Source organism: Lipotes vexillifer, unplaced genomic scaffold (assembly GCF_000442215.2).
Source record: "Lipotes vexillifer unplaced genomic scaffold, Lipotes_vexillifer_v1.1 scaffold43, whole genome shotgun sequence".
Classification (NCBI taxonomy): domain Eukaryota; kingdom Metazoa; phylum Chordata; class Mammalia; order Artiodactyla; family Lipotidae; genus Lipotes; species Lipotes vexillifer.
Genome location: NW_006770037.1, coordinates 859,844 through 886,805, shown reverse-complemented (window position 1 = coordinate 886,805; position 26,962 = coordinate 859,844). Strand labels below are relative to the sequence as shown.

Below are 26,962 nucleotides of genomic sequence, written 5' to 3'. Positions count from 1 at the left end.
AGATTTTCTATGGCACCTAAGCTTTGCAAGAGTTTTATCTAGGGTTTCTCTGTGGATTTTGAACAGCAGACTAGATATGGAAACATATAAAATCACTATAATAGTATTTCTTCCCTGCTCACCAACGCCCATCAGCTCTGAACTAACAAGGAATCCTGCAATGAAATGGTACCATTTTACCCCCAAAGGCATTTCTCAAATAAAGGTAATATATGGGCTTAGAATCAGATGATAATTCTTTATAGTACAGGTCCCATCATGGGTTTAACATCTACTGTTCTAAGCTCCAATGTTAAATGATCTTATTTATTGACATATATCAACAAATCACCCTTTTCATATTTGGGTTAAAGCTTAGATTTGTTCTTTTGAATCTATGTCAAGTACTAATTCAGTACATCTACCTTCCTTCTCTTGAACTTCCCAGTCTCGGCAAGTCATCATCACTATCATATCGTCTTGGATTGTCAAAGAAGTATGCTCTGGAACTGTAACTGTGACTATTTATCATGCCAGCAGGTGCCTGTGAACAAAGTATTAGATAGCATAAGAAGATTTACTTTTCAACTAGGAAAGGAGGCCTGGATCTATAATGGTTTTTAGTCTTTGCCAAAAATAGAAAATCAATATAAATGTTCCATTATTTTTTAAAATAAGGAGAACAGACATTAGGTAATATTATGACAGCATACCAAGTTCTGGTTTAATCTCTGTGCCCGGAAAAACAGTACCACCGACCATGCTGGCACATGTTCCCACAGAAAGAGGACCATTCCAAATACTATATATTCTTCTCCACTTATGTCTTTTACATGAGCCTGTAAATAGAATACGGCAGAGCAATTTTCAAATCTGTTTTATGTGTAAGAAATCACCCTCCACAATCAACTTGCTTCAGGTAGGGTAAGTTAAAACATCAACTTACAAGCACATAAAACTCTAAATTAATTTTCTATATTTTATGGTTTCTCATGTAGTGATATTTATCCTTTAAAGGTCATAAAAATGCTTTGCTATTAAGTAGAATAAAGAGGTACTAACTTTTTCAATACATCAATTTATGAAAATATTTTAAATACATGGGTAATGGGGTAGACAGTTTAGGCCCCATAGTCTAAGGAGAATTATAAAAGAGACTACTGGTTCCAGCTGCTCCAAAGGCAAAATAATTACCCTTACCCTGAGTTATACCTGTAGAGAAATGTAACATGCAAGTCGCTCAGCTCTGTTGCTACTTAAAAACATGCTTTTGGGCTTAAACTCCATGTTGGATTTGTTTCTATTATAATAGATGTGGGAAGAGAGAAATGGGAAAAGGAGTGAAGGGAATCTGCTACATGGAACCACACGTGAAAATTCCTTCTTAGAAAGGTAACTGAAATTCAGATAAAATAGTATCCCACAATGCCTTAAATTCAGTACAAAGTTAAATTAATATAAATAAAGATATGACATGTACCCATGTCAAAATGTGCTTCTAGGAAAGGGATGGAGAATGCTGGGAAGTCAAATATGCATAGCTAGGACACCAGGAATCACTACAGAATACACCTGGACATCCAAGGAACTACGAATGCTCTCCCATTATCAAGACTGATAATGCCAGATTTTCATAAAAGTCATACATCTAAAACTGAACCAAATATTTAGGTTATATGTAGCTCTTGGGTAAGAGAGAATTAATTTCATTCTAACAAATTAAATACATAACCATATTCACTAGCTAATGCCAGGCAACCAATTTATCTAGAGATATTTAAACACTATCCTTTAAAAACTAGTAAAATAGGTATATGACCAATAGATTTAAGGCACTGTTAGTATTATTAAAAAGAAGAAAAGAAAATACTACTTTGAGAGAAGTTCTCTCTGAAGAATGATTTCAAGTGCCACATATAAATGAGGATTTTTAAACATAGAACTTTTAAGTATGATTACTGATAGTAGCTAGAGATTCCATAAAAGTGTTTGTAAGTCAAACACTTAAAACGTTCTCCTAGTCAGGCTAACTTCATTATCATACACTTAGATTGGCAATACATGCTAGGTACTTACCTTATCTGAAAGATTATCCCAGCCATAATTAAATGGACTTTCTAATGTATCCTGAGATATGGTGATCACCACCAAATTATAACATGCTCTTGAAGAGTAGAGGAGAATGACTACAGAGCCTACGACAACAGTCTGGCACAGAGACATACCCTAAAAGAAAAAAAATTCATCATCATGAAACCCCGCACATTTGTCATGACAAGCCATTCATCCATATACAATATAGTCACCTCTTGCAATGCGCTCCCAGAAAACACTGAGTGAGCACCAGTTGAAATAAACTCTTGATTATCTTGCTTTACAATTCCTATTTTTAGAACCACTTGTGTTTAAACTACCCTGTTAATACAAATAAGTTCTTTGCCAACTTGCCCAGTGGCAGCTGGAGGAAGATTTTTTTCTGCCAAGGTCACCTTAAGTAGTATAGGAATAAACAACTTGGCAAAAGATCTGAGCTTTAATTGATGTTAATCAGAGAGGTAGTTTTGTCATAATGAGAAAAGAATGGGAAATAAAAGCATTAGTCCATTTGACACACTTAATTTCCAGTAAGATGAAAAATTAAAATAGAAATACAACTCCTGTGCTATTTGCTTTGTTCTATTAGATTCTGTTAGTTGATGTTATATTCCTCTATTGATGCTGTTATGTTGATAACAAAATGATGCAGGCACCCAAATGCACTTTCAAATCCAAAATATTTTATTACTAAGCCTTTCACCATTTCCCCAAATACTGTAAATTGAGGGAAATTTGTCCTTCGTTTTTTGTTCAGAACTTTATCAAGAATGGTCAACTATTTCAGAAAGGCATGAAACTGACAACAATACTGCTTGTGGTAATGTAAAGCACCAAAGCAACACACCTGTAACAGTGTGCATTTATAGCTGTCTCAGTCACAATTTCTATGTATAGATACAAGCATCTGACTACTACATCGCCCCAAATTTACATACTGAAATATTTATTAATTACTTTCCTTTTATTTCCTCTTTATATTACAGTTAGGGCAATTGCACTGAACATTAGAAGTTGTGTGTGTAGGTATGTTAAACAATCTATTAATTTCAGGATAGAAATAGGTTATTAAAATGTTATTAGAAGGGGTCACTGGGTTTGGTAGGATTGAGAGCCATTATTATAGCCATTATTATAGTAAGGAAATTTACAAGAACACATTTTAGAGGTATATGAGAAGAAAGCAAACTAAAAGATGACATATATCTTGAAAGATGTTGAAATAGCAAAAGAGTACCTTCTCTGAGCTGACCTACTACCATAGAAAAAAGGATGTGTGAAAATAAATAAAATTCTAGCAAGATTAAATTTTTTAATCAAGGCTAACATTTTCTACAATGTACATTTTTATTTTTGGGAATCCCCCCCAAAATGTTGTTAATAAAAAGCTAATCTAAAAGCAATCCAGTTTCCATTTTAAAAGTACTATATTATTAAAGAAAAGTTAGGTAGCAAGAAAAGTTAGAATGCTGTAAGCGTTACTGTCCTTTAATATAACCATAAGTAAATTTACAGTCACTGCTTTGAGATATAAAGTGACTGCTAAAAATACATCTTATAATATGGAGATACTCTGCTTATATTTGTAAATACTATAAAAACTACAAAAGTATGAGAAAAGAGCAAAGAATAATATCAAAGCAATTAATAAAATTGCAGTCAAATTACATACATATAACAGAGAAAGAAGCCCACCGATTTAGAAAACAAAATAAGATCCTTCCCACAAAATACAGGATTACAAAACAAAAGATAAGGATTCAGCCACCTGGAGAGTGCTCTCGAAAAGTTAAAGAAAATCTTCCTAAACTGAAAAGCAATGACAAACAATTCCACTCAGGAGCAATCCTCAAGGAATGATTCTCCCTTCCTCCACCTCTGACATCCACATACATTTTTAGAAATTCCATGCTTGACAAGTAAAGAAGAGTTAGACCTCACTCCAGCATGCATATCATTAACTAGAGTTCAGTATTTGTTTACAGGTATTTTTAGATGCAGATATGCAGAAACCTCAACTTACCATTCATTGAGTTTTGACAAATGTGTATACAAATAGAGAACATTACCATCACTCCCGAACGTTCCCTCACATCCCTTCCCCATCAGCCAACTCCCCAGCACAAATACTCTCCTGCTTTTGTCTTTTACCACAACTTAGTTCTGCCTACTCTAGGACTTCACATAAGTGGAATCATAGGATATGAACTCCTTGTGTAGGTATCATTCACTTAGCATAATGTTTTGAGATTCATCCATGTTGTTGGATGTACCAGTAGTTAGGTGTTTGTATTGCTGAGGTGGACTATTAGGGTGACCAATTCCTGGTTTGCTCATAAGTTTCCTATTAAAAAAAAAGTTTCCTAGTTGTAGACTGAAAGTCCCACATCCCCCAAAACTTCTCAGTTCCAGGCAAACCAGGACAGTTAGCCACACTAATTCCACTGTATAATTACATGAGTTTGTTTACGTGAGAATTTGTTTATCCATTTTTTCTGTTGATGGACTGTTTCTGAACGTTCTTATTCAAATCTTTTTCTGGACATACGCTGCTTTCACTTCTTTTAGGTAAATACCTAACAGTGGAATTGCTGGGTGATACGGTAGGTATAAGTTCAGCTGTATAAGAAACTGCCAGATCTTTTTCCAAAATGGATGTACTTCCAACAAAGTATGGGAGTTCCAGTTGTTCCAATTCCTAGACAACATTTGGGGTTGTCAATCTTTTTCATTTTAGCCATGCTGGTGGATAGTTTGGTTTTAATTTGCATTTCCCCGGGTCACTAATGATATTGTGCTTATTGGCCATTTGTATATCTTCTTCGTGAAAAGTCTGTTCATATCTTTGACCATTTTTAAATTGGGTTGTCTTTTTGAAAATTATTGAGTTGTAGGTGGTCTCTATGTATGCTGGAAATGAGTTCCTTATCAGATGTATGTATTGCAAATATTTTCTTGAAGTCTGTGGCTTGCCTTTGCATTTTCTTAGTCTTTTTTTTTTTTTTTTTTTTTTTTTTTTTTTTTTTTTTTTTTTACGGTACGCGGGCCTCTCACTGTTGTGGCCTCTCCCGTTGCGGAGCACAGGCTCCGGACGCGCAGGCTCAGTGGCCATGGCTCACGGGTGCAGCCGCTCTGCGGCATGTGGGATCTTCCCGGACCGGGGCGTGAACCCGTGGCCCTGCATCGGCAGGCGGACTCTCAACCACTGCGCCACCAGGGAAGCCCCTTCTTAGTCTTTTGATGGGAAATTTTAAATTTTAATTAAGTCTAGTTTATGAATTTATTCTCTTGTGATTACTTTCAATGACCTGCCTAAGAGATCTTTGCCTATACCCAAATTGTAAAGAGAGTCTCCTGTGTTTGGTTTTAAAAGCTTTAGAATTTTTTCAGTTATATTTAAGTTTGTGATCCATTTTGAATCTGTGTGTGTGTGTATAATATGATGTGGAACTAAAATTTCATTTTATTTCATGTGGATAACCAGTTCTTCCAGCACTACTAGCTAAAAAGATTTCCTTTCCCTTTGAATTGCTTTAGCTTCTTTGTCAAAAATCAAAGACTATATAAGTGTGGATTGTTTCCAGGCTCTCTATTCTGTTTCATTGATCTGTTTTATGCCAGTAACACACTGTCTTAATTACTGTAGCTTTATACTAAGTTTCAAAGTCATGTAGTCTAAGTCCTCTTCTTTTTCACTTACCTTCTGCACTGTTCAATATAATAGCCATTAGGCACATGTGAGTACTTACATATTTACATTTAAACTAAATTAAATTAAAAGATTGGTTTCTTTCGGACTAGCCCTCTTTTGAGTGCTCAGTAGTCACATACTGAATAGTGCAGATACAGAATATTTTCATCATCGCAGAAAGTTCTATTGGAAAGTGCTACTTTTAAAGTATTTTGGGTCCTTTTTATTTCCATATAAATTTTAGAATAAACTTGTCAATTTCTATTTTTAAAACCTCAAGGTAGTATTATGATTGGGATTGCATTGAATCTATAGATCATTTTGGAGAGAACTGCCATCTTAAAAATACTGCATTTTCCAATCCATGAACAATGGTCTTCATTGATTTATGCCTTTTTAATTTCTCTCAGCATTATTTTATAGTTTTTAGTATAGAGGTATTGCTTGTTTCTTGCAAAATTTATTCCTAAGTATTTTGTTTTTTTATGCTATTAATGTTATAGAATTGCTTTTTGAATTTCATTTTCTAACTGATTGCTCCTGGTATATATGAAAATACAATGTAATTTTCTGAGAATTTGCTAGTAGCTGTTTAGTAGATTCCTAAGGATGCTTTACATAAACAATCATGTTATCTGCAATTAGAGACAGTTTTACTTCTTAATTTCCAATTTCATACCTTTTTGTTTTTGTTTTATTAGAATATTGAATAGAAATGGTGAAAGTGGGAATCCTTGCTTTGTTCCCAACCTTAGGGGCAAAACATTCAATACTTTAAGTATGACACTGATTGCAGGTTTTTTACAGACCTCCTTTATCAGATTGAGGAACATTCCTTCTATTCCCTATTGGTTGAACATTTCATTGTTGTTATTTTCAAATCATGAATTTTATTCGTTATTAAATTTTTAATATTATTTTAAATCATGAATTTAAAATTCACGGTGTTGAATTTTGTCAAATGTTTTTTCTACATCTATTCAAATGAGTATTTGGTTTTTCTCCTTTGTTCTCTCAATGTAGTGAATTACAGTGACTGATTTTCAAATGTTAAACCAATGTTGCATTCCTGGGATAAACTCTTTTTAGTCATGATGTATTATCCTTTTTATATGTTGCTTAGATTCTGTATCTCTAAGTATAAGGGATAGTAGTTGTATAATTTTTATTTATTTATTTTTAATTTTTTTTTTTTTGCGGTACGCAGGCCTCTCACTGCTGTGGCCTCTCCCATTGTGGAGCACAGGCTCCAGACGCGCAGGCTCAGTGGCCATGGCTCACGGGCCCAGCCGCTCCGCAGCCTGTGGGATCTTCCCTGACCGGGGCACGACCGTGGCCCTGCATCGGCAGGCGGACTCCCAACCACTGCGCCACCAGAGAAGTCCCGAATTTTTATTTGTTTAATAATGTCTTTGTCAAGTTTTGGTATCAGAGTAACGCTGTTCTCATAAAACATTTTAGGAAGTGTTCCTTTCTCCTCTATTTTCAAAAGAGTTTGTTTACTATTGGTGTTATTTCTTCTTTAAATATTTGATAAAATTAACCAGTGAAACCATCTAGGTTTGGAGTTTTGGGAGAAATTTCTGATAACAAATTCAATTTCTTTAATAAATATGGGGCTACTTATATTTGGTATTTTATCTTTAATTAATTTGGTTATGTTGTATTTTTTTTTAATTTGTCCATTTCATCTAAGTTGTCAAATTTATCCACAAGGAGTTGCTCATAATATTCCCTCATTTTTCTTTTAATGTCTATAAGACCTATTGTGATTGTCCCTCTTTTATTCATGGTATTGGCAATTTGTATTTTCACTCTGCCGTTTTTGGTACATCAAATTTGTTGATCTATTAGAAGAATTAACTTTTGGCTTTAATTTCTCTATAGTTTATTTTCTGTTTCATTGATTTCTATTTTTATCTTTACTATTTCAGTCCTTCTACTTACTTTGGGCTTACTTAAAAACAAAAAACAAAAAACTTTTTCATAGTTTCCCCCAGCTTTTTCTAAGGTGAAACCTTAGGTCACTGATTTTATACCCTTCTCCTTTTCTAATATAGCATTTAAAGCTGCATCCCACAAATATTGGTATGTTTTTCACTATTCTTCAGTTTGAAATATTTTCTAATTTCCCTTGTGATTTCTTCTTTTTCCCATGGGTTATTTGCAATTATGTTGCATAACTTCTAAATATTTGGATTTTTAAGAAGATATCATGTTGTTATTGATACTTAATTGCATTGTGGCCAGGCTACATTCTTTGATTCCAGTCCTTTTCATTCTTTGATTGATACCTGTCTTGTGGTCCACTGTATGGTTTATTTTGATGACCATTTCCATGATCAACTGAAAGGAATGTATATTCTCCAGTTATTGGGAGTCAGTTGGCTCAGAGGTGTTGATAGTGTTGTTCAGATTTTCTGTCTACTGATTTTTTCTTTTATCAACTTCTGAGTATGGGGCATTAAAATCTCCATCTATGATTGTAGAGATTTTTCCCCCCTTTTTTCTTACTATTTGATAAGTCTTTTTTCCCCTCTTTATTCCTACTATTTGGCTTCATGTACACATTTAGGATTTTTATGTCTTTCTGATGAAATGTAACTCTTTATATTTGGTAATATTCTTTGCTTATCTTTTTATATCTGGTAATACCCTTTGTTTTGAAGTCTCTTTTATCTGATATTAAAGTGCCTTCTAATACTTACTGAATGAATAGTATATTAGTTTCCATCTAATTATTTTTAACTTATATCTGTCTTTATATTTATTTAAAGTGCATTCCGGAAGCCAGAGTATAGATGGGCCTTGTTTTTTTAGAAATTCATTTTGACAGTCTCTACATTTTAACAGGAGTGTTTACTCCATTAACATTTAATATAATTAGTGATATGTTTAGATTTAGGTCTTACATTTTACTATTTGCTTTCCGTTTGCCCTTCTTGTGCTTTGTTGTTGACATTGTTTATTTGTTGTTCCTCTATCCATCATTTTCTGCATTCTTGTGGGTTAATTGAATATTTTTTAGAACTCCATTTTAATTTATCCATTGAACTTTTAACTATACTTTTCTATTTCTTTGTTTTGTTTTGTTTTGCTTTTTGCCTTAAGTGGTTGTTCTAGGGCAACAGTTCTTAAAGTGTGGTCCAGGGACCTTAAAGATCAAAATTAAAATGATTAAAAAAAAGAGTACTAAGATGTTATTTGCCTATTATATTCTCATTCTCTTTTGTATATACAGCAGAGTTTCCCAGTGGCTCTATGATATATGATGGTTTCAACACTCTGTGTACATGTGTGTTCTTGTGTTTTCTAGATTCCTGATATAATAGAATTAGGGTATGAATATATGCGTTTTCAGAGATTAACTTAGCTTGTTCTCTGTACCTTTACTGGGTTCTTGTTAATTTTCTTTGGTTATACCTGCTATATCTGATAAAACCTCATTATTACCAAACAAGTAGTTATTTTGAAATCCTAAAGTTTTCCTTGTATCTACATGGCAGCACAACAAGAATAGGTACAATTTACAGATTTGTTTTATAATATTTAAGAATTTTTTTCAAACACTTAAAAAATTTTAATTTAATATCAAACTATTTTAGAAATTAATAATTTTACTCTAAGATGAAAAAATTATAATTTTTTTCTTATTTAAGAATGGATTACTGGCTGAGGATTGGGGACTTACTGTTTCATTGGTACAAAGTTTCAGTATGGGATGATGAAGATGTTCTGGAGATGGATAGTGGTGATGGTTGCACAACAGTGTGAATGTACTTAATGCCACTGAACTGTACATTTAAAAATGGTTAAAATCGTAAATTTTATGTTACGTATATTTTGTCACAATAAAAAATATTTTTCTCTACATACAGCTTCTTTGTTTACCTCTAAGATGCTGAGAAAGATGAAAGTGTTAGAATTCTCTGGTTCAATGAAGAAAGAAATCTACATCAAAGTAATTGGGTGAAACTGATTTCTTGTTTTGTTTTATCAAATGAAGTGCAATGAAAACTAACTTTCAATAGGTTTTATAAACGTTAATAATTTACCTTATTGTGTCTTCTGTGACAGAACATTATGTCCAAGTTAAGCTGCAGCATCATTTTGAGACCAATCATTCAGAGTTTCAAGCACAAGGAATTGAAATTTTAAATGCAGGTGTGGTGAGCACTTTAAACACTACAAATTGTTTTTATTACTTTCCAAACTAGAAATTAAAAAGCCACTCAGGCATTTTACAGGCTAAATTACTATATTGCATTGGCTGGTGAAGCACTCATAGTAGCTGAGAGACTAGTAAAGCCTTGTACAGTTAATATTGCTGAATGCCTGCTGGATGAAAAGTCCATAAAGAAATTATGGCACTGTCATTTTCCAAGATAGAAATTCACTGATTCAAAGATTTAGCTGAAAACATAGTGATTTAATGTCTTGTCAATAGACTTGTATTTTTGCCTTACAAATACATTAATCTGATATAGAAAGACTAATTTTGTTTATATTCATCAATTATATTCATAATTTTTTAATATTCAAAATTCATTCATCATTTTGTTTATATTCATTCAGTAGAAACTAATCATCCAAGAGGGCATTCTTTTATGTCAATGCCTGAGAAGAAACACAAGTAGTACTGAAATATTCAAAGTGTTGAAAATTCTTCTGATTGTTTATCCTGGGCCAATTGTACTGATAATCTCACTAATGGTACAAAAGCAATGGTGGGTAAAACTTTCCGTCTTAGCACAAATCAATGCAGTGTCACCAAACTGTATTGTATTCTTCACTACTATGCACTCCCAGTTAAAAAAGAAAGCTTCACTTGAAGGGACTTCCCTGGTGGTACAGCGGTTAAGAATCCACCTGCCAATGTAGGGGACACGGGTTTGATCCCTGTTCCAGGAAGATCCCACATGCTGTGGAACAACTAGGCCTGTGAGCCATAACTACTGAAGCCCGCTCACCCTAGAGCCCGTGCGCCACAACTACTGAGCCCGAGTGCTGCAACCACTGAAGCCTGCGCGCCTAGATCCCGTGCACCACAGCAAGAGAAGCCACTGCAATGAGAAGCCTGTGCACCGCAACAAAGAATAGCCCCTGCTCTCTGCAACTAGAGAAAGCCCATGTGCAGCAATGAAGACCCAATGCAGACAAAAAAAAAAAGAAAAGAAAGAAAAAAAGAATATCATTGATGAAGCAGTGAAAATATTTATTAAATATTGACCCTAGAGTACGTGTCTATTTAATATTCTGTGTGATGAAATAAGACACGCACTTAAAGAAATTCTGCTGCATCCTGAAGCATAGTAGTGGTCTTGAGGAGAAGCACTTATGTGATTACTTGACTTGTGAGCTGAACTAACCACTTTTTTCATGAAATCCCATTTTCTACTTAACAGACAACTATGGGAGACAAACAATGGTTATTCAGACTTGGTTAATGGGCATATATTTTTTGAAAAATAAATGAAATGAGCCTGTCATGTCAAAGAAAACATCTGACAGTATTTATGGCCAATGATGAAATATGAACTTTCAAGTGAAAATCAGAATTTTTGAAAACTTGTAAGCATTTGTATCCACTGTAAGACTGGCAGCTTCCCAAAACTTAAATACTTTTCTAATGAGATAGCTGGTGATATTAAAAAATGTGATTTAGGTTATTGTCTAATGAAATGTATCAACATTTTGAAGATCTGTGACCACTCTTTTCTAATGATCAATGCATGATGTTACAAACTCATTCAAAGTGCAAGATAGACCAATGGAGAGTACAGAAAGTTCACTAATATCATTTTAGATTCCACACGGCAACTAACCTTTAAGAAACCTCCACTTCAGAGTTTTGGTGTAGTATTAAAGAAGAATATCCACAATTATCTGAAAAGGCTATTAAAATTCTCCTCCATTTTCCAACTACATATATTTGTGAGGATGGATTTTCTTCATATACTTCAACCTAAACAACATATCACAACAGATTGAATGCAGAAGCAGACATGAAAATCCAGCTGTCTTCTATAATGTCAGACATTAAAGAGATTTGCAAAATGTATAACAATGTCAATCTTCTCGCTATTTATTTTTGTTTTGGAAAATATAATTATTTAGCATAAAATGTTATTCATGTTAACATATAATGGATTTATTATTGGCATTTTAAATGAATCAATAAATGAATATTTTTAAAATTTCTCAATTTTTTTTTCTAAGATGTATATATAGGTAGATATAATCTACATAAACAAAAGCTCTTTGGGGTCCTCAATAATTCTTAGGAGTGTAATGGGAGCTTGAGACCAAAAAGTTTGAGAATCACTGCTCCAGGGATTATAATATATATCCTTAACTTTTCATAGTCTAAGCGATAGTTAATATCATACCACTTGATGTAAAATGTAAGAATTGCAACCATATAGGCCCTGTCCTTGATGCTACAGTGCTATAGTTGTTATATATACTATATAGAGAATTATGTATTATATCTACATACGTAAGCCTCACATTATGTTATAATTTTTGCTTTGCACAGTCACATTTATTTTAAAGAAATTAAGAAATTATATTTACCCACATATTTATTATTTCTTGTGTTCTTCATTCCTTCCTGAAGAGCTAAAATCCAAGCCGATTTTATTTCCCATCAGTCTGAGAATTTTCTTAGCATTTCTTGTAGTATAGGTCTGTTGGTAATGAACCCTTTTAGTTTTCTTTTATCGGAAGATGTTTTTTATTTCTTCATCATTCTTTATGAATATTTTCACTTGATGTAGATTTCAGAGTTGACAGCATTTTTCTTTCAGCATTTCAAAGATATTGTTACCAAGTTTTCTGGCTCCATTATATCTGATGAGAAGTGAGTGATCATTTGAATCAATGTTCCCTTATGTATATGTCATTTTTCTTTGCTCTCAAAATTTTTTTTCTTTTTGGTTTTAAGCACTTTGAGTACAATGAACTTAGGTAAGATTTTCTATATATTTATCCTGATTGGGCTTAGTTGAGCTTCATGAAACTATAAATTTATGTCTTTCATCAAAACTGGAAAATTTAGGTCATATTTCTTCAAATATTTTTTTTCCAACCTCATTTTCTCCCTCTTTTCCTTTGGGAATTCCAATTATACATAATTTGGCCCTGAGGCTCTGTTCATTTTATTATCATCTTTACCCCCAATATCCTCTGTTCTTCAGATTGGATAATTTCTGTTGATTTAAGTTCATTGACTCTTCTTTCATCTCCAATCTGCTGCTAAGCACAACTAGTGACTATTTAAATATTGTATTTTTTAATTCTAAAATTTCTGGTAGTTTTTAAAAATAGTTTCTATTTCTCTGAGATTTCTTATTTATTCATTCATTCAAGTATATTTTCCTTCACATCCTTGAGCATATTATAAAATCTTTGTCTGATAAATCCAACATCTGGGTCATCTGTGGGGGACTGCCACCAATGATTGCTTTTTGAGTTTTGATTTTTGTTCTTGAGTATGAGTTAAATTTTTCCTGTTTCTTCATATATCTAGAGACCTTGGATTGTGTTTTAGACATTGTGAGTGCCATGTTTTAGAGTCTGGATGCTGTTATAGTCCTCTGAAAAGTATTGATTTTTCTTTTTTTCCCTTAAATTTTTTTTAAAATTTATTTTTAGCAAATAATTAACCTGGCTAGACTCAAATCCCAAACTATCTCCCATGAATGGATAGCAGCTGAAATCTCAGTTCAATTTCTTTATCCTTAACTGTGCTGCTGCTTGGAGTATGTCCTGCACATGCTTAGTTCAGGTATCAGATAAAAATCTGGCAGAGTTCATAATCAGAATTTGGAGCTTCCTCTATCTGGCTATCTTCTTCCCGAGATTTCCCACTCACTTTCCATCTGGAATAGTTTCTTGAATTTTGTCCTATGATTCTTCAAGCAAGTAAAATAGAAGGTTTCTCTTCAAGTTTTGGCTGCCCCATGGATGGGACTTTCCCTCAGGCTAGAAGCTGTAAAAAATAGGAAACTCACTCAGTGTCGGTTCCTTCTTCTAAGGGGTTGCTCTCCAGTGCCTTCAGTGCTTTTTATATTTTGTCCAGAATTTATCTTTGCTTTCTGTAGAAAGTTGGGTCCAATGGAAGCTACTCAGCCAATACCAGAAGTAGAACCCTGCACATAGTTTTTGAATTCATCTCACAAACGCTACTTCCATTTTGAAATTAGAATGCCAAACTAAGCATCAAAAATAAGAAAATAAGGTAGTCTTAATTAGTAAATTTTAAAATGTATTTTGATAATTATATGGCCTAAAACAGTCTCAAAAAGAGTTTCACTGTGCTAAGACACAATGAAATTAGATCTCTGGCTCCTATGACCCTACCATTACAAAATAGATGGCTTTTAGTGGATGGACCTTATGACCATGGAAAAATAAAAAATTCTGAAAATGCTGGCTGGCCTAGTAAAAGAGTCTAGAAGTATAAGGGAAAGCTACTTGAGCTTAGGAGTAGGTAAAAGATATAAACCCAGGGTTGTAAGCAGGGATTTTTCAAATGGGATAAGTGCGTGGAGGGTTGGCTCAGCAAAAGAATAGAACAGAACAGGAAATAAGGCTTGGGGTATAAGAACTGGAGTAATGAAGGCAGTAAATTAAAGAAGTACCACAGCTTAAGATAGATAAAGAAAACCCCGGTGACTCAGGAGAGAAATTATAACAGAATATTGGGAAGGTGGCAATAATTTCTATTACAGAGGATGATGCAGCATCTATTTTTTTTTACCACCATCCTCACCAAATTCTGGTGAAGTCATATTTCAGGGTGGTGGAAGTGAGACACTAATGGCATTTTAGCCTATTTCTTTAATTATGGCCTAAATTACCATACACTCCTTCTTTAGTCTTATAGGATCAGCTGGTCTGCATGAAAGATCAGAAATGTAGTTTAGCTGAATGTTATTGTGTCTCTGCAAGATGCTAATGATGCCTCCATCCTAATAAGTTAATTAATATGGCTCAAGGATTGAGTGAACACGGGACAGAAAGGTTTACATAGTAATTAAAACTGTTAGACATTCGGGAGAGAGAGAGAAAATGCGTTATTTGTAAATGGCTAACTGGGCAGGGAGATAAGCTGACCTTGAGTCAGATAATGATTCCTTTTACACTCTTATCCAGGTATAAAGTTGTATGTGTCCTTGACCAGAGATGTAAGGCTGAAAGCTTAACTTTTATTCCCACCCCACCTTTGAGTGGTCTTTCATATAGATAATTCCAACTTGCCATTATAGGGACTAAGCATCTACCATCGGTTTACACCTTTTTGTGCCAATCGGTTATTTTTTCCATTAAAAATGATATGTCTCCTATATTCTTATAAATATGCTTATTTTTTTCTAAAATGGAAAGGAATATTAGAATAAAAATAATTTTATTGTATGCATTTTAATGTTAAAAGTTATAATTCTGATATAAGTAAATAAATTCAAATATACCACAGAAATCATACAAATAAAGGCAAAGCAAACAGCAATAAAAAACCTTAATGGGAGAAAAGGACCAATACCAACAATCATATCAATAAATATAAACTATTTGTTTACCCTATAAAGAATTTATATAAAAAAAAACTATATAGTATTTTGTTTAAAGTTAATGAGACACACTTGAAATGTCAGCAATAGACAAAAACTTAAAAGCTAATATCAAGAAAAGAAAAAAAAAAACAAATAAAAAGGCCATTACATAATTTTAACAATACATGTTCCAAAAATTTCTAAGAAAAATGAGTTAAACAATGAAATGTAATCTATCAGAGACTTCAACCCTTACAAAATCTGTGTGGGATGGGATATAAATAGAGTCAAATAAAATTACAATAAATTATTTAAAAGAGAGATCCTGTTCTTCAGGTAATCCTTATTCTTTTATACTGTTCCTTTTGAGAATTTGATTACATATATAGGATCTGTCTCCAGATACAACTTGCCAATAATTTCAGGTATTCAAGAACTTCCTGAAGCTACATTACCATCCCTTAGTACACATTAGGATAATAATGGCTAACATTTGTAAGTTAGCGCATTCCCAAGTGCGAGGTATTATACTAAATACTTTATATGCATTTTAAATTAATTCTTATAACATCTTTATAAGGTAGGTACTACTTTTACCCTCAAACAAACTATGAGATCAATACTGTCATTATTTCCATTTTACAGATCAGGAGAGTGATGCTTAGATGTACTGTTACTTGTGCAATGTCATACAGCCAATGAGCAGGAGTGATGGGATTTATTTAGATCCTTATCTCTCTGGCCCCAGGTTTCCAGCTCTTAATCACTGTGATAAACTGTCTCTCACTAAGGTCTTTTCATATTAATTAAAAAATCAATATACCTGAAAAAGAGATATAAACATATCCCAAAGTATATCCAATCCCAGTTTTTATTTATATCACCCTCATTGCAAAAGAGAATTTGAAGTAGTTACAGAGATACACACAGAATAAAAAATAAACATAGGAATGTGCGGGGGTGGGGGTAAGAAAGTGAGATGAAAATAGAGGTAGACCCAGAAACAAAAATGAGTATCATAAGGTCATCTACGATTGATATAATGGTGAGTCACATATTTGCCTCTGAACAACATAGTAGCCAGGGAAAATAAGAATTTAATCAATAATGTTTTACCTAGTATTGAATTGGAGGAAAAGATCTTTTCTAGGGAACACTGATTGTATGGACAATGTCCTTAACAACATAATACAGTAGAGACTTTAAAATAAATGTTTCTTATAAGAATTTCGTACATATTTCTTGACGTAGGCCAAAGCATAGTGTCACAGTATATGTTGGGAAAGACAATTCTATCCAGGGTACAATGCAGTCTCAGAATACAACTCTATAATGAACTGGATTGGGCAGAGGAGAAGATATGGAATAGACAGGGAAATGGACAGACTGTACATACTTCAGGTAATTTTTCCAGCAATTAAGCCTTTGAATTTAACAGTTGATAGTAAATTTTTTCTAACAAGAACCTGGAGTACAGAAATTCTACATTGTTTAGTAGGCCACATTCGTATGCATGGACAATCAAGCAGAGGGTAAAACTGATAATTTCTTATGGAAGTTAGGGGGCCTGAAGAGGACAGATATCTGAATTTTAGACTTTCCACCAAAGGGAGTGTAGAGATAGTATCTATCTATATGTAGAGATAACGTAAATTCACTTTCCACCAAAGGGAGTGTAGAGATAGTATCTATCTATATGTAGAGATAACGTGTAATTCACTCCAAAGGGAGTGTAGAGATAGTATCTATCTATATGTAGAGATGTGTAAATATGTAGTATTTGAGACATGGCTGGAATCCAAACGGAAAAATTTTCTTTGTTTTTGTTAAATAAGAATGCTGCTATAATATAACGATATTATGGAAAGCTGCCAAGGCAGTACTTGAGAAAACATATTGCTCTTAATACCTTTATTAGTTTACAAAATAATAAATTAAGTATCTATATAAGAACATAGATATGGAACAAAGTAACTAAAATTAAAAAGCGAAAGAGCAGAAATAAACTATTCAAATTGACAATAACTAATATTTAAAACGCAAATTAGAGTTGCTACTTTGAAAAAGAACCAAATCACAGCACTGGTCTAGTTGCTAAAAGAATAAAATTAAATTTAAAAGAATTCAGATAGAGAGTTATTTCTAAATTTTATTCTGGAGATGGAGGAGAAGGGACCAAATTGAGGTCATAAAAAGGGGTAACATTAGAGTTATGCCTTTAAAGTTGGGTAAGATAAGGACAAAGAGGAATAGAGCACTGGGAGGGAAAAACACTCCTGCAAGATGAAATGGCCTAAGGATATACAGACAGGGAAGCATACTGTGTGCCATTTAGAAATAAGGTAGGTAAGATTGGTTGAGACAAATCATGGAGGATCTCATTATCACCAAATATGTAGAAGGAGGAGGGAAGAATAAAGAGAAAAACAGACTGAAGTCTGAACTTTAAGGAAACTCTCTGAGAGATAGCAAGAAACAAGGTCAGTTTGAAAGTGGAGGATATAAATGCTCAAGAGACATTTGTTGATTGAATAAAAGAAATGGCCATGACTATATGTTGTTATAGAGGTCAAAACACAAAAATGAGCCTAGTGATTTTACAAAGAGAATGTGAAAGCAAGATGACGTACTATTTGAATAAAGAAGTTTATACCCTAATTAGGAAGACCAAGAACTACAGAACATATAATACAAATAATCGAATATCTCATATTATATTTACCTTTATAGGTGTGTATTTGAATATGTTTCTCTGTAGTGTTCCTAGAGAATTCTGAATCCATGTACCTTTTAAATTTAATACCTTTCATATGATAGCGAGGGAAAGGTATTTGAAATAATTCTGGAGGAGTTATCAGATGAACTTCCCTCCTGAGACTGGCAACTTAACTCTATTCAAAGAATTTTCTATATCAGAGTGAGTAAAACCAAACTTAGAAAGTTGCTAGGTATCCAGAAAAGAAGCTCTTTAAATTCAACCACATCTCTGTATGCTTTATCACTAGACAACAAGAGGTATGGATTCTATGGTGATGTTATCACACTATGAAAAGATGCTGTTGCTACACCAAAAGGTTATGCACCACAACAACAGTGAGTGTATTATTCTTAACACTGAAACTGAAGCCAGAGTTAGCTAAAATATTTAACTTTTAGGAAGTAAAAGTTTCAAAGTTGAATAAAATAATTTTCTGGGTGAGATTAATGGGTTGAAAGTGAGTCTGTCTGTCTGTCTCTCTCTCTCCTCTATTTCTATTTTTATTTCTATATTTATATTTCTTCTGATATATGTTTAAAAAATAAAGGTAATATCTCCACATAAACTTAAAGGACAAGTTAATTACCATGCATTTAATTAACTTTAGTAGGACTATATTAAGGATGATAACAATATAGAAGTCTAAAAATATTTCAGAAGACTGTTCTGTTTAAGACACTATCTTGTTTATCTTCAGTGAATAGGCAATGATGCCACATTAAAGCAAGCTTGTATGTGTGCATAAGCCCAATGAGTCCAACACCACCCTGGAAGCATAGATGAGGAACTCAGCCTGCGATGGGCTATGAGCCAATATCCATACATCTATGCCCCACATCCAATGCCATACATACACTGGGACACTGATTCATCACTCAACCACATTGTCAATCAACAACAGTAGAAACATTCATGGTTTTCTGTTAATAGGTTAACACTGGTTTTTGTTTACTGACCCAAAGTATAAGGAAAGGGAGAAGCAAGGCATTTATAAATTTAGTTACATGACTAGTTGTTTCAAATGTCATAGGGACTTCATATTATGGGGTGAAGTAACATTTTCTAAACCTTTATACAAATAAACACTCCTTTACCAATATGACATCTTAACATTGCTAACCCAAATACGAATAGACATGATGCGGTAAATTTGTTTAACGGCAATACTGTCACCCTTACTGATGAAATCTTCAGTTGTTAGTATGGCTTTGTATATTAGACTATTTGTGATACATTTGTATAAATTCTGGTTTATATCATTTAATTAGCCTCCAGTGTAGAGGATATAAGTCATAGAAAATACAATATGCTCATGATGAGCTGCTTTTTTTAAAAAAACATTGTTTAGTAAGGGCTCAGTTTTGAATACCTTTTAATTTCTTGTGATCATTCTTTCATGCTCAAAAATGTACCTGACATTCAGAATGCTTTCTAAAGAATTATAAAATTTCCATTAAAATACGGTTCATAGGATGAAGATTTGAAGTTAGATTTTCAAGTATAAATTTAAGAAATATACTTACCTTTGATTCGAGGTAGACATTTGCTGATGACATTTTTGTAATTTTGCATATGTAACTAACTAAAGAGATGGCACAAAGAATAAACAGGCTATCGTTAATTAATGCTCGAACAAACACAGTCCATTTCAACTGATTTTCTGGGACATCTCCATGGACTAGCATTGCACAAGTCAAGTTCACCACTAAAAAGAGAAGGCTTGCCAATATAAAGCCCAAATGCAACAGAATTCTGAAAGAAAAAAATGAGTTTATTAGATGTTTATAAAACTAATGAGAAATTAAACAATACTGAATTAGTGTGTACTTACTTTAAGTACAATAATTCCTTCAGTTTAAACTGCTTGTAATTTAATTTAATACAAATTTAATAACTACTCAGAGTTACTTGGGATATTTTTGCCATTATGAAATTAGTATCTAAGCCATTTAAAAATGGCATGAGATTCTAAAGCACTAATTTAAAAATAATCTCATGTGGACTTGAATTCAGTTGTCTCTACCAGGAAGAATAATATTGGACTATTTTAACATTAATTCAAGTAATCCTGAATTTTTCATTTTTGTAACTGCTGAGCACATTTTCATTGACCTTTCCATTCTAAGAATTATCAGGTTTTTATAATTTGCTTGGAAAATTAATATACAGTATATAAATTTAAATTGATCACTAATATTAACTTTAAGAGGTAAGGGAAATGTGTTTTAAACAATGTTCAGTTTTATGAACATCTGATTATCTATAGCAAACACTTCTTTCAAACAAGACTAAAGAGGAACATAGGGACAATACACGTAGTTTCACACACTCATCAATACCTCATCTTCTTATAAAGTTGCATATTTACTATGCGTACAGAACTACTCCCAAAGTAAAATGCTTAACCACTTCCCCCTAAAAAAAATTGGACCACCTCTAATTTTTAAACTCTTCAGGTAAGGTGTGGCTGTCTGTATCAAGTGGCTGGAACAGCTTCCTGTATGAAAGTAATCCTAGCTCAAATACATTTATACCCCAAATTAACATGATCTAGAAATTTATTTGCCATTCTAATATGTTCCATTTTGGTCACTTTCAATAGTGAGAATCATAAAATGTTGTTTGCCTTTGGGAGTAATTTACACAAGGAAAAATTGAAGGTAATGTGTAATCTGTAACAAGCAATCTTTATTAAGTATACATGCAAAGTACAAAGATTTTAGTTTGAGAAGTTTAGATCTTAATATTCTCTCAGATTAAATAATAAAAATAATAATTTTATACTTTGAAACCCAAAATGGACCTTGAGATTATCCATGCATCCAGGGGATTATAGTAGTTTAGGAAACAAAGCACTAAGAGGTTAGATGAGTTGCATAGCTGGCAAGTTTGTGGGAGAATTGGTCTGAAACCCAAGGCTTCTGATTCCCAGGTTTAGCAACCTCATTTCTTAGGTGAATCAGTACTGAAATATTACTTATTTCATGGAACTGTACTATATATTCTTACTTTAAACAGCATAATCTATCTTGATTATTTGTGGACCCTATGAATCAGTACTAAAACATCTGACATCTGAAGTGGGCCAGTGACAGAGCAGCAAAAAAAGGTGTTTGGCAGCAATACTGCTGAAGGGGAATGACCAGATTACTCAATTCACTTCCTATGAACTAACCTAACTACTTGATCTTCTATAAAACTCCTAAGGCATCCTCAACTACAAAGCCCTTCTACCTTGGTAAGTGTACTGTGAAAAAAAATATAGATCTTGCTACTCATGAAACTTACTTGTGTTTGTCAAGTTCAGTTGCACATCTGACTTTACATATAACCTATAAAGAGAGTACAGAAAGAAAGTTTTGAAAACACGTGTAATATAGTATTCTTAAATTTGTTTTGATTTTGTGTTTCAAAGTGATACAACAAATAATAATAGATAGCAAGTAAAACTCAAAAGTTAACAGTTGAACTACGCTGGAGAAAACATAGGCAGATTTCCAAAGGTTTAATACAATAATTTAATAACTTTCTATGGTATAATCTTAAATTTCTATATTTTTAAACAGAATTAATTCAGTTTAAACATTTATTGAACTTATTTTTTACATTGGATTGATTAACAATGTTGTGTTAGTTTCAGGTGTACAGCAAAGTGATTCAGTTATACATATACATGTATCTATTCTTTTTTCAAATTCTTTTCCCATTTAGATAATTACAGAATATCAATCAGAGTTCCCTGTGCTATACAGTAGGTCCTTGTTGGTTATCCATTTTAAATATAGCAGTGTGTACGTCAATCCCAAACTCCCTAACTATCTCTCCCTGCTACCCTTCCCCTTGGTAACCATAAGTTCATTCTCTAAGTCTGTGAGTCTGTTTCTGTTTTGCAAATAAGCCAGACAATGGGCAGGATGGCTTGCCACCTATTCTAAACTTCATTATATCACTCATGTTTTGTCTTAAAATGGAACAACTTACTTAAATATGAATATGGGTGAGTGTTCTCCCAATATTATTTACCCCTAAGATGAAATAAAATAGTAAAAAGAAAGAAGGGAACAAAAAATGAACACAAAGATGAGATCATATTTAGTGAACTTACTTTCTTCATAAAGCCTTGCAAAAGGCAGGTCCTCAAATATTTGACGAATAAAGTTAAGCAGGTAGGTTAAGTAGAATTTGAAATAAACATGGTAACTTCTGAAAACATACTGTGGAAGCTCTCAATTCCTAACTGGTGAATATGGACTTTATTATTTAGATAATGGGAAGATACGGAGGGGTTTTATGTAAGCACTCCAAATCACAGAATTTCATTAATCTGGCATCAACGTAAGGCAACTGCAGAGAAACTTCAGACTAGAAGTAGAAAGACTAATTACAAGACTACTGAAATAGAGTATGAACTTTGAGCGGGGGGTGGGGGAGCCTGGAAAGAAAGAGGCAAGTACAGAACATTATAAAGGAAAACAGTGTAAGTACTCAATAACTTACTGATTCCATTCAAACAGTTACTGAGCGCACACTATGAAGGGTATCATGGATTCATACATACAGTAACTGTTTCTGCCCTCAGGGAGCTCAGTATATGGAAGAAAGAGATAAACCAACTATTTTGAAACATTATGTCATCAATGCAAAAGATGCTACCACAACAGCTAAGAAGGGGGATAGACTAATTCAGTGCAGGAAATGGTGAGAGGTAAGGGGAAAGAGGAGAGACTGTGTAAAGGGTCAGGCAGGCAGGACTTAGAGAAGTCACGTTTGAGTCAAGTTATGAAGGATAAATGAGTGTTAGACAGGTAAAGGCTCAGGCAGAGATAGCAGCCTGTGCGTCTACTCATATCTATTGTATTTTGGTTAACAAGCTAGATGTGATAGATGATTTTAAAATACTACCCTCTTAATCTCAAATTGTACCACTTAAATCATCCTCAGATACATCTGTTTTCTTTGTCTTTACTACTATATAGCCTTTTAATTGGTCTCTCTGTTTCCATTCTTAACTCCATCTGTATCTTTAGAAGATAACTATTCATTTTGCTATTTTTCCTTTATTCTCGCCTCTCTACATGTTTTATTTTTACCTAAAAGTTGTACTAAAATATATATGACATAAAACTACAATTTAACCAGTTTTTAAGTGTACAGTTTCATTGCACTGAGTACATTCACATTGTTGTGCAACCATCACCACCACCCATCTCCAAAACTTTTTCATCCTCCCAAATTGAAACTCTGTATCCATCTAACAATAACTCCTTATTCCTCTCCCCTCCAGCCTCTGGCAACCACCATTCTAATTTCTGTCTCTATGAATTTGGCTACTCTAGGTACCTCATATAAGGGAAATTATACAACATTTGTCCTTTTGTGACTGGCTTACTTCACTCAGCATAATGTCTTCAAAGTTCATCCATGACATCACACATGTAGATGTGTCAGAATTTCCTTCCTTTTAAGGCTGAATAATATTCCATTTTATGTATATATCAAATTTTATTTAAACATTCATCCACTGATGTTCACCTGTGCAGCTTCTACCTTTTGGATACTGTGAATAATGCTGCTATAAACATGTCCTATATGTGAACACGTTCTATATATGATTTAAAAAATCATTTGAGAGTAAGTTGCGTATGTGATGGCCCTTTACCTCTAAATATTTCAATGTATACTTGAAATTCTCTTATATAACCAGTATGATTATAAAAATCATAAAATTGATACTGATAAAATACTATTATCTAATCTGCAGACCTTACTCAGATTTTGCCATTTGGTCCCCCAAATGTCATTTATGGGAGGGAAAAATCCAAGATTATACATTACACATAGATTTCATGTATACTTAATTCCTTAATTGTCATTTTTCCCCTTTGTCTTTCATGATATTCATTTTTAAAGAGTTCAGACCAGTGATTTTGTAGAATGCTTCTCACTGGGTTTATCAGCTATTTCCTCATGATTAGATTCAGAATTTGCGTTTTGGTAGGAATACCACAGAAATGATGGTGCTGCATTCTTCTCAGTGCATTATATCATGAGGTTCATGATGTTGATTTGTCCCATTACTGTGAGGTTAACTTTGATCATTGGTTAAGATGGTATCTACCAGTTTTCTCCATGGTTAAGTTACTGTTTTTCCCACTGTAATGAGTATCATGTGGAGAGGTATTCAGAGACTAGTAAATATCTTTTATTTGTCAAACTTCCATACGCTAGTTTTAGCATCTATCAATCATTCTTGCCTGAATAAATTATTACTATGATGGAACACCTTCTTTTAAAAAAGTAAATCTGATCATACTATTCCAGGAAAAAGCCCATACTCCCTTGATACAGAAAAGGTCTTTTATCACCTAGTTCCACCTTCCCATCATTATATCCTTTTATCCCCATCTTCAATCTTATGGTCTGCTCATTCTGAATTATTTACAACTTTCAAATAAGGGGTTTAATTTCACATCTCCGTGCCTCTGTACATGCTTTTACTTTACCTGAAATATGATTTCATGGTCATAGAGCAAATTCCAACTCATCCTTCAATACCTTACTCTATGTCATTTTTTATGTTGTCACCTTAAGTGCCTTAGGAAGAGGGAAACCACTCTGTATCCCTGCATTACAAATCATACTTTATGGCATTTGTTTACATTTTTATTCCCCTCTTAAGAGAGACTGTAACTTACTCATATGTATAGCCCCAGTGCCCAGCATAATACCTGGTTCACAGTAGGTTCAGAAAATGTTTGAATAAATGAGCAGTGAATTCAGGTCAAAGCAAGTACTCTGGCATGTTGTTGTGGTGTGGGTGAGTATGGGAAATACAGCACAAGCAGAAACTGCAGGGGAAAGCAGTCGTCCAGTCATGGAGACCTTGTATAAAAATGTCAAAGGATTAGACCTTAACTCCCACAAACTCTGTAATATGATTTTATGCTCAAGTGATTTCTTAGGTGACTGTGTAGACAATGGATTAGAATGGCATAAAGAATTCCAGTTAAAAGACTGTTGCATTTGAGTGAGTCCATGCAATCTCATTCTCAGATTTTGACTCTAAAGAACTGATAGAATGAAAGTCCCACTGACAACAATTTTAAAAAGTCAGGTCATAGAATTGATTCTTAGTTTTAAAATTTATTAGCTATAGGCAGAAATAGAGATGGCAGATGAGTTTTGGAATATAAGAAGTAAATCACAATCACCTACAGAGGTGACAGCTGCAACTCAAAGTAGAATATACTTGGGGGAGCAAATGTAGAATGAGAAATCAACCTGTGATATGTTCACATTTATTAGTTAAAATGAAAAAGCCCAAAAAGTGAAGAAAAGAGAGATGACCAAAGGACACAGACTTAAGAATCAGACTAGTGACAGCAGTGGAGTAGTTTAGAGGTGAAAGGAAGAAAGTTCAGCCATTGTTAAATTCTGCAAAAAGTCAAGAATAATTAAGAAACAACCATTTGATTGAGGTATGTTGAAGAGAATAGTTTTCAGTGGAATGACAGGAAAAAATGCAAGGAAGTAAGATGACAAAGGCAGTGAGCACAGACTATATGAGATATATTTGAAGATAGGAGATAAGAAAAGGGAAATTTGTATTGGAAATCATGTATTGGAATATTGCAGGTTTCTGCATGCCAGGTTTTCTACTATGCAAGGGGTTTGCACAGCAAACATCCTTGAAAATTAGAGATAGTGTCTACCTTAGGGTCAGAGGGAAGATCTGTCTCCTGATTGGTATAATATAGAGAACATTTCCCTCCCTGGAGATATTCCAGGGGAGTAAAGTCTTCCTCTCTCTCCTTGGTGAAGATTTGCTTACATTCCAGAGTAAAGATAAGGTCTGTCTGTCTTCCTCATTTGGGGGCTTCTCTCCTGTAACACACCTTGCTGCATACACAGGTAACATCTGGCTCTCATTGTGTTGCCTTACAGGAATTGGGCTTGGGCGCTTGATTCAAAACATTGCTTTGGTTGCTTTTTCTTTTTTCGCCATGAGTAATAAATAGTCTTTTTCTCTGACCCATGGGTCTTCTGTTTTCTGTTGGTATATGTATTATAAAACTGTGGCAGGCTAACCTGTCAGCTTTCAAGTAGGGTAAAATCTCAGACTTTCACAGTTTCTGATTTAATAATCTGCTGATCAAAAATGAACTAGAGGGGGTGAAATGGTAAATGGAGAGTGGGAGTGAGGAAAGGAGAGTTCAATTGCTAAAGAAGGCTCTAGGTGAGGCAGGTCAGCCCTGAAAAGGAAAACACATACTATTGAGTCAAGAAGGCAGAAAAGATAGTTGAAGAAAAATTTGGAGGTCTGCACAGAAAATTTAAAATAATCTACAAACCTCTCTTTGCTAGAATAAGAAGTGGGGATGTAGCATAGACACAACATTTTGATGTAGAGAAGATGGATGAGAGAATTTGGCAGATGGATTCTATTCTTTTCTAGTAAAGTAGGAGGCAAGGTCATATCCTGAGAAGGGATGTTAGATTTAAGCCCTTGGAATATGGAAAACATTTGGAATACATGAATAGAAGGGCTATAAAAGATTATACTGAGAAGCAGAGAGGTCCAGTTAAAGTCAGGCAGTTGACAGTATATGTGGTAAGGGTTCCTAATTTGAAAATTGAAACACTCTAATAGAAAAAAAGATACCATTATAAAAAGTTCAAATAACTACATTGCATTTTTCAAGCAAAAATTTAGAACTATTTAGACACGTGGAACTATTGTAGAGAAAGAAAAAGTGGGTGAGTGAACCACATCGGCACAGCAAAGTCAAGGGATGAGGAATACTAGACTGACCATAGGTTCTAAATGCAAATGACATCAAAACGAAGCTAATGGAGTGGGGAAACAAAAGGGGTAAAGTGAGT

General features: G+C 33.7%; 1 protein-coding gene across 1 annotated transcript in view; it reads right to left on the bottom strand.

Annotated features, from left to right (window-relative positions):
• GPR137C (G protein-coupled receptor 137C) overlaps nt 1-26,962 on the bottom strand; it is a 50,464-nt gene that overhangs the window by 2,060 nt on the left and 21,442 nt on the right. The window contains exons 2-6 of the mRNA XM_007445956.1: nt 21,368-21,411; nt 19,603-19,831; nt 2,056-2,205; nt 693-818; nt 405-523 (exon numbers count right to left, since the gene is read on the bottom strand). Coding sequence (XP_007446018.1) covers nt 405-523; nt 693-818; nt 2,056-2,205; nt 19,603-19,831; nt 21,368-21,411 — 668 coding nt within the window. The remainder of the gene's footprint in view (nt 1-404; nt 524-692; nt 819-2,055; nt 2,206-19,602; nt 19,832-21,367; nt 21,412-26,962) is intronic.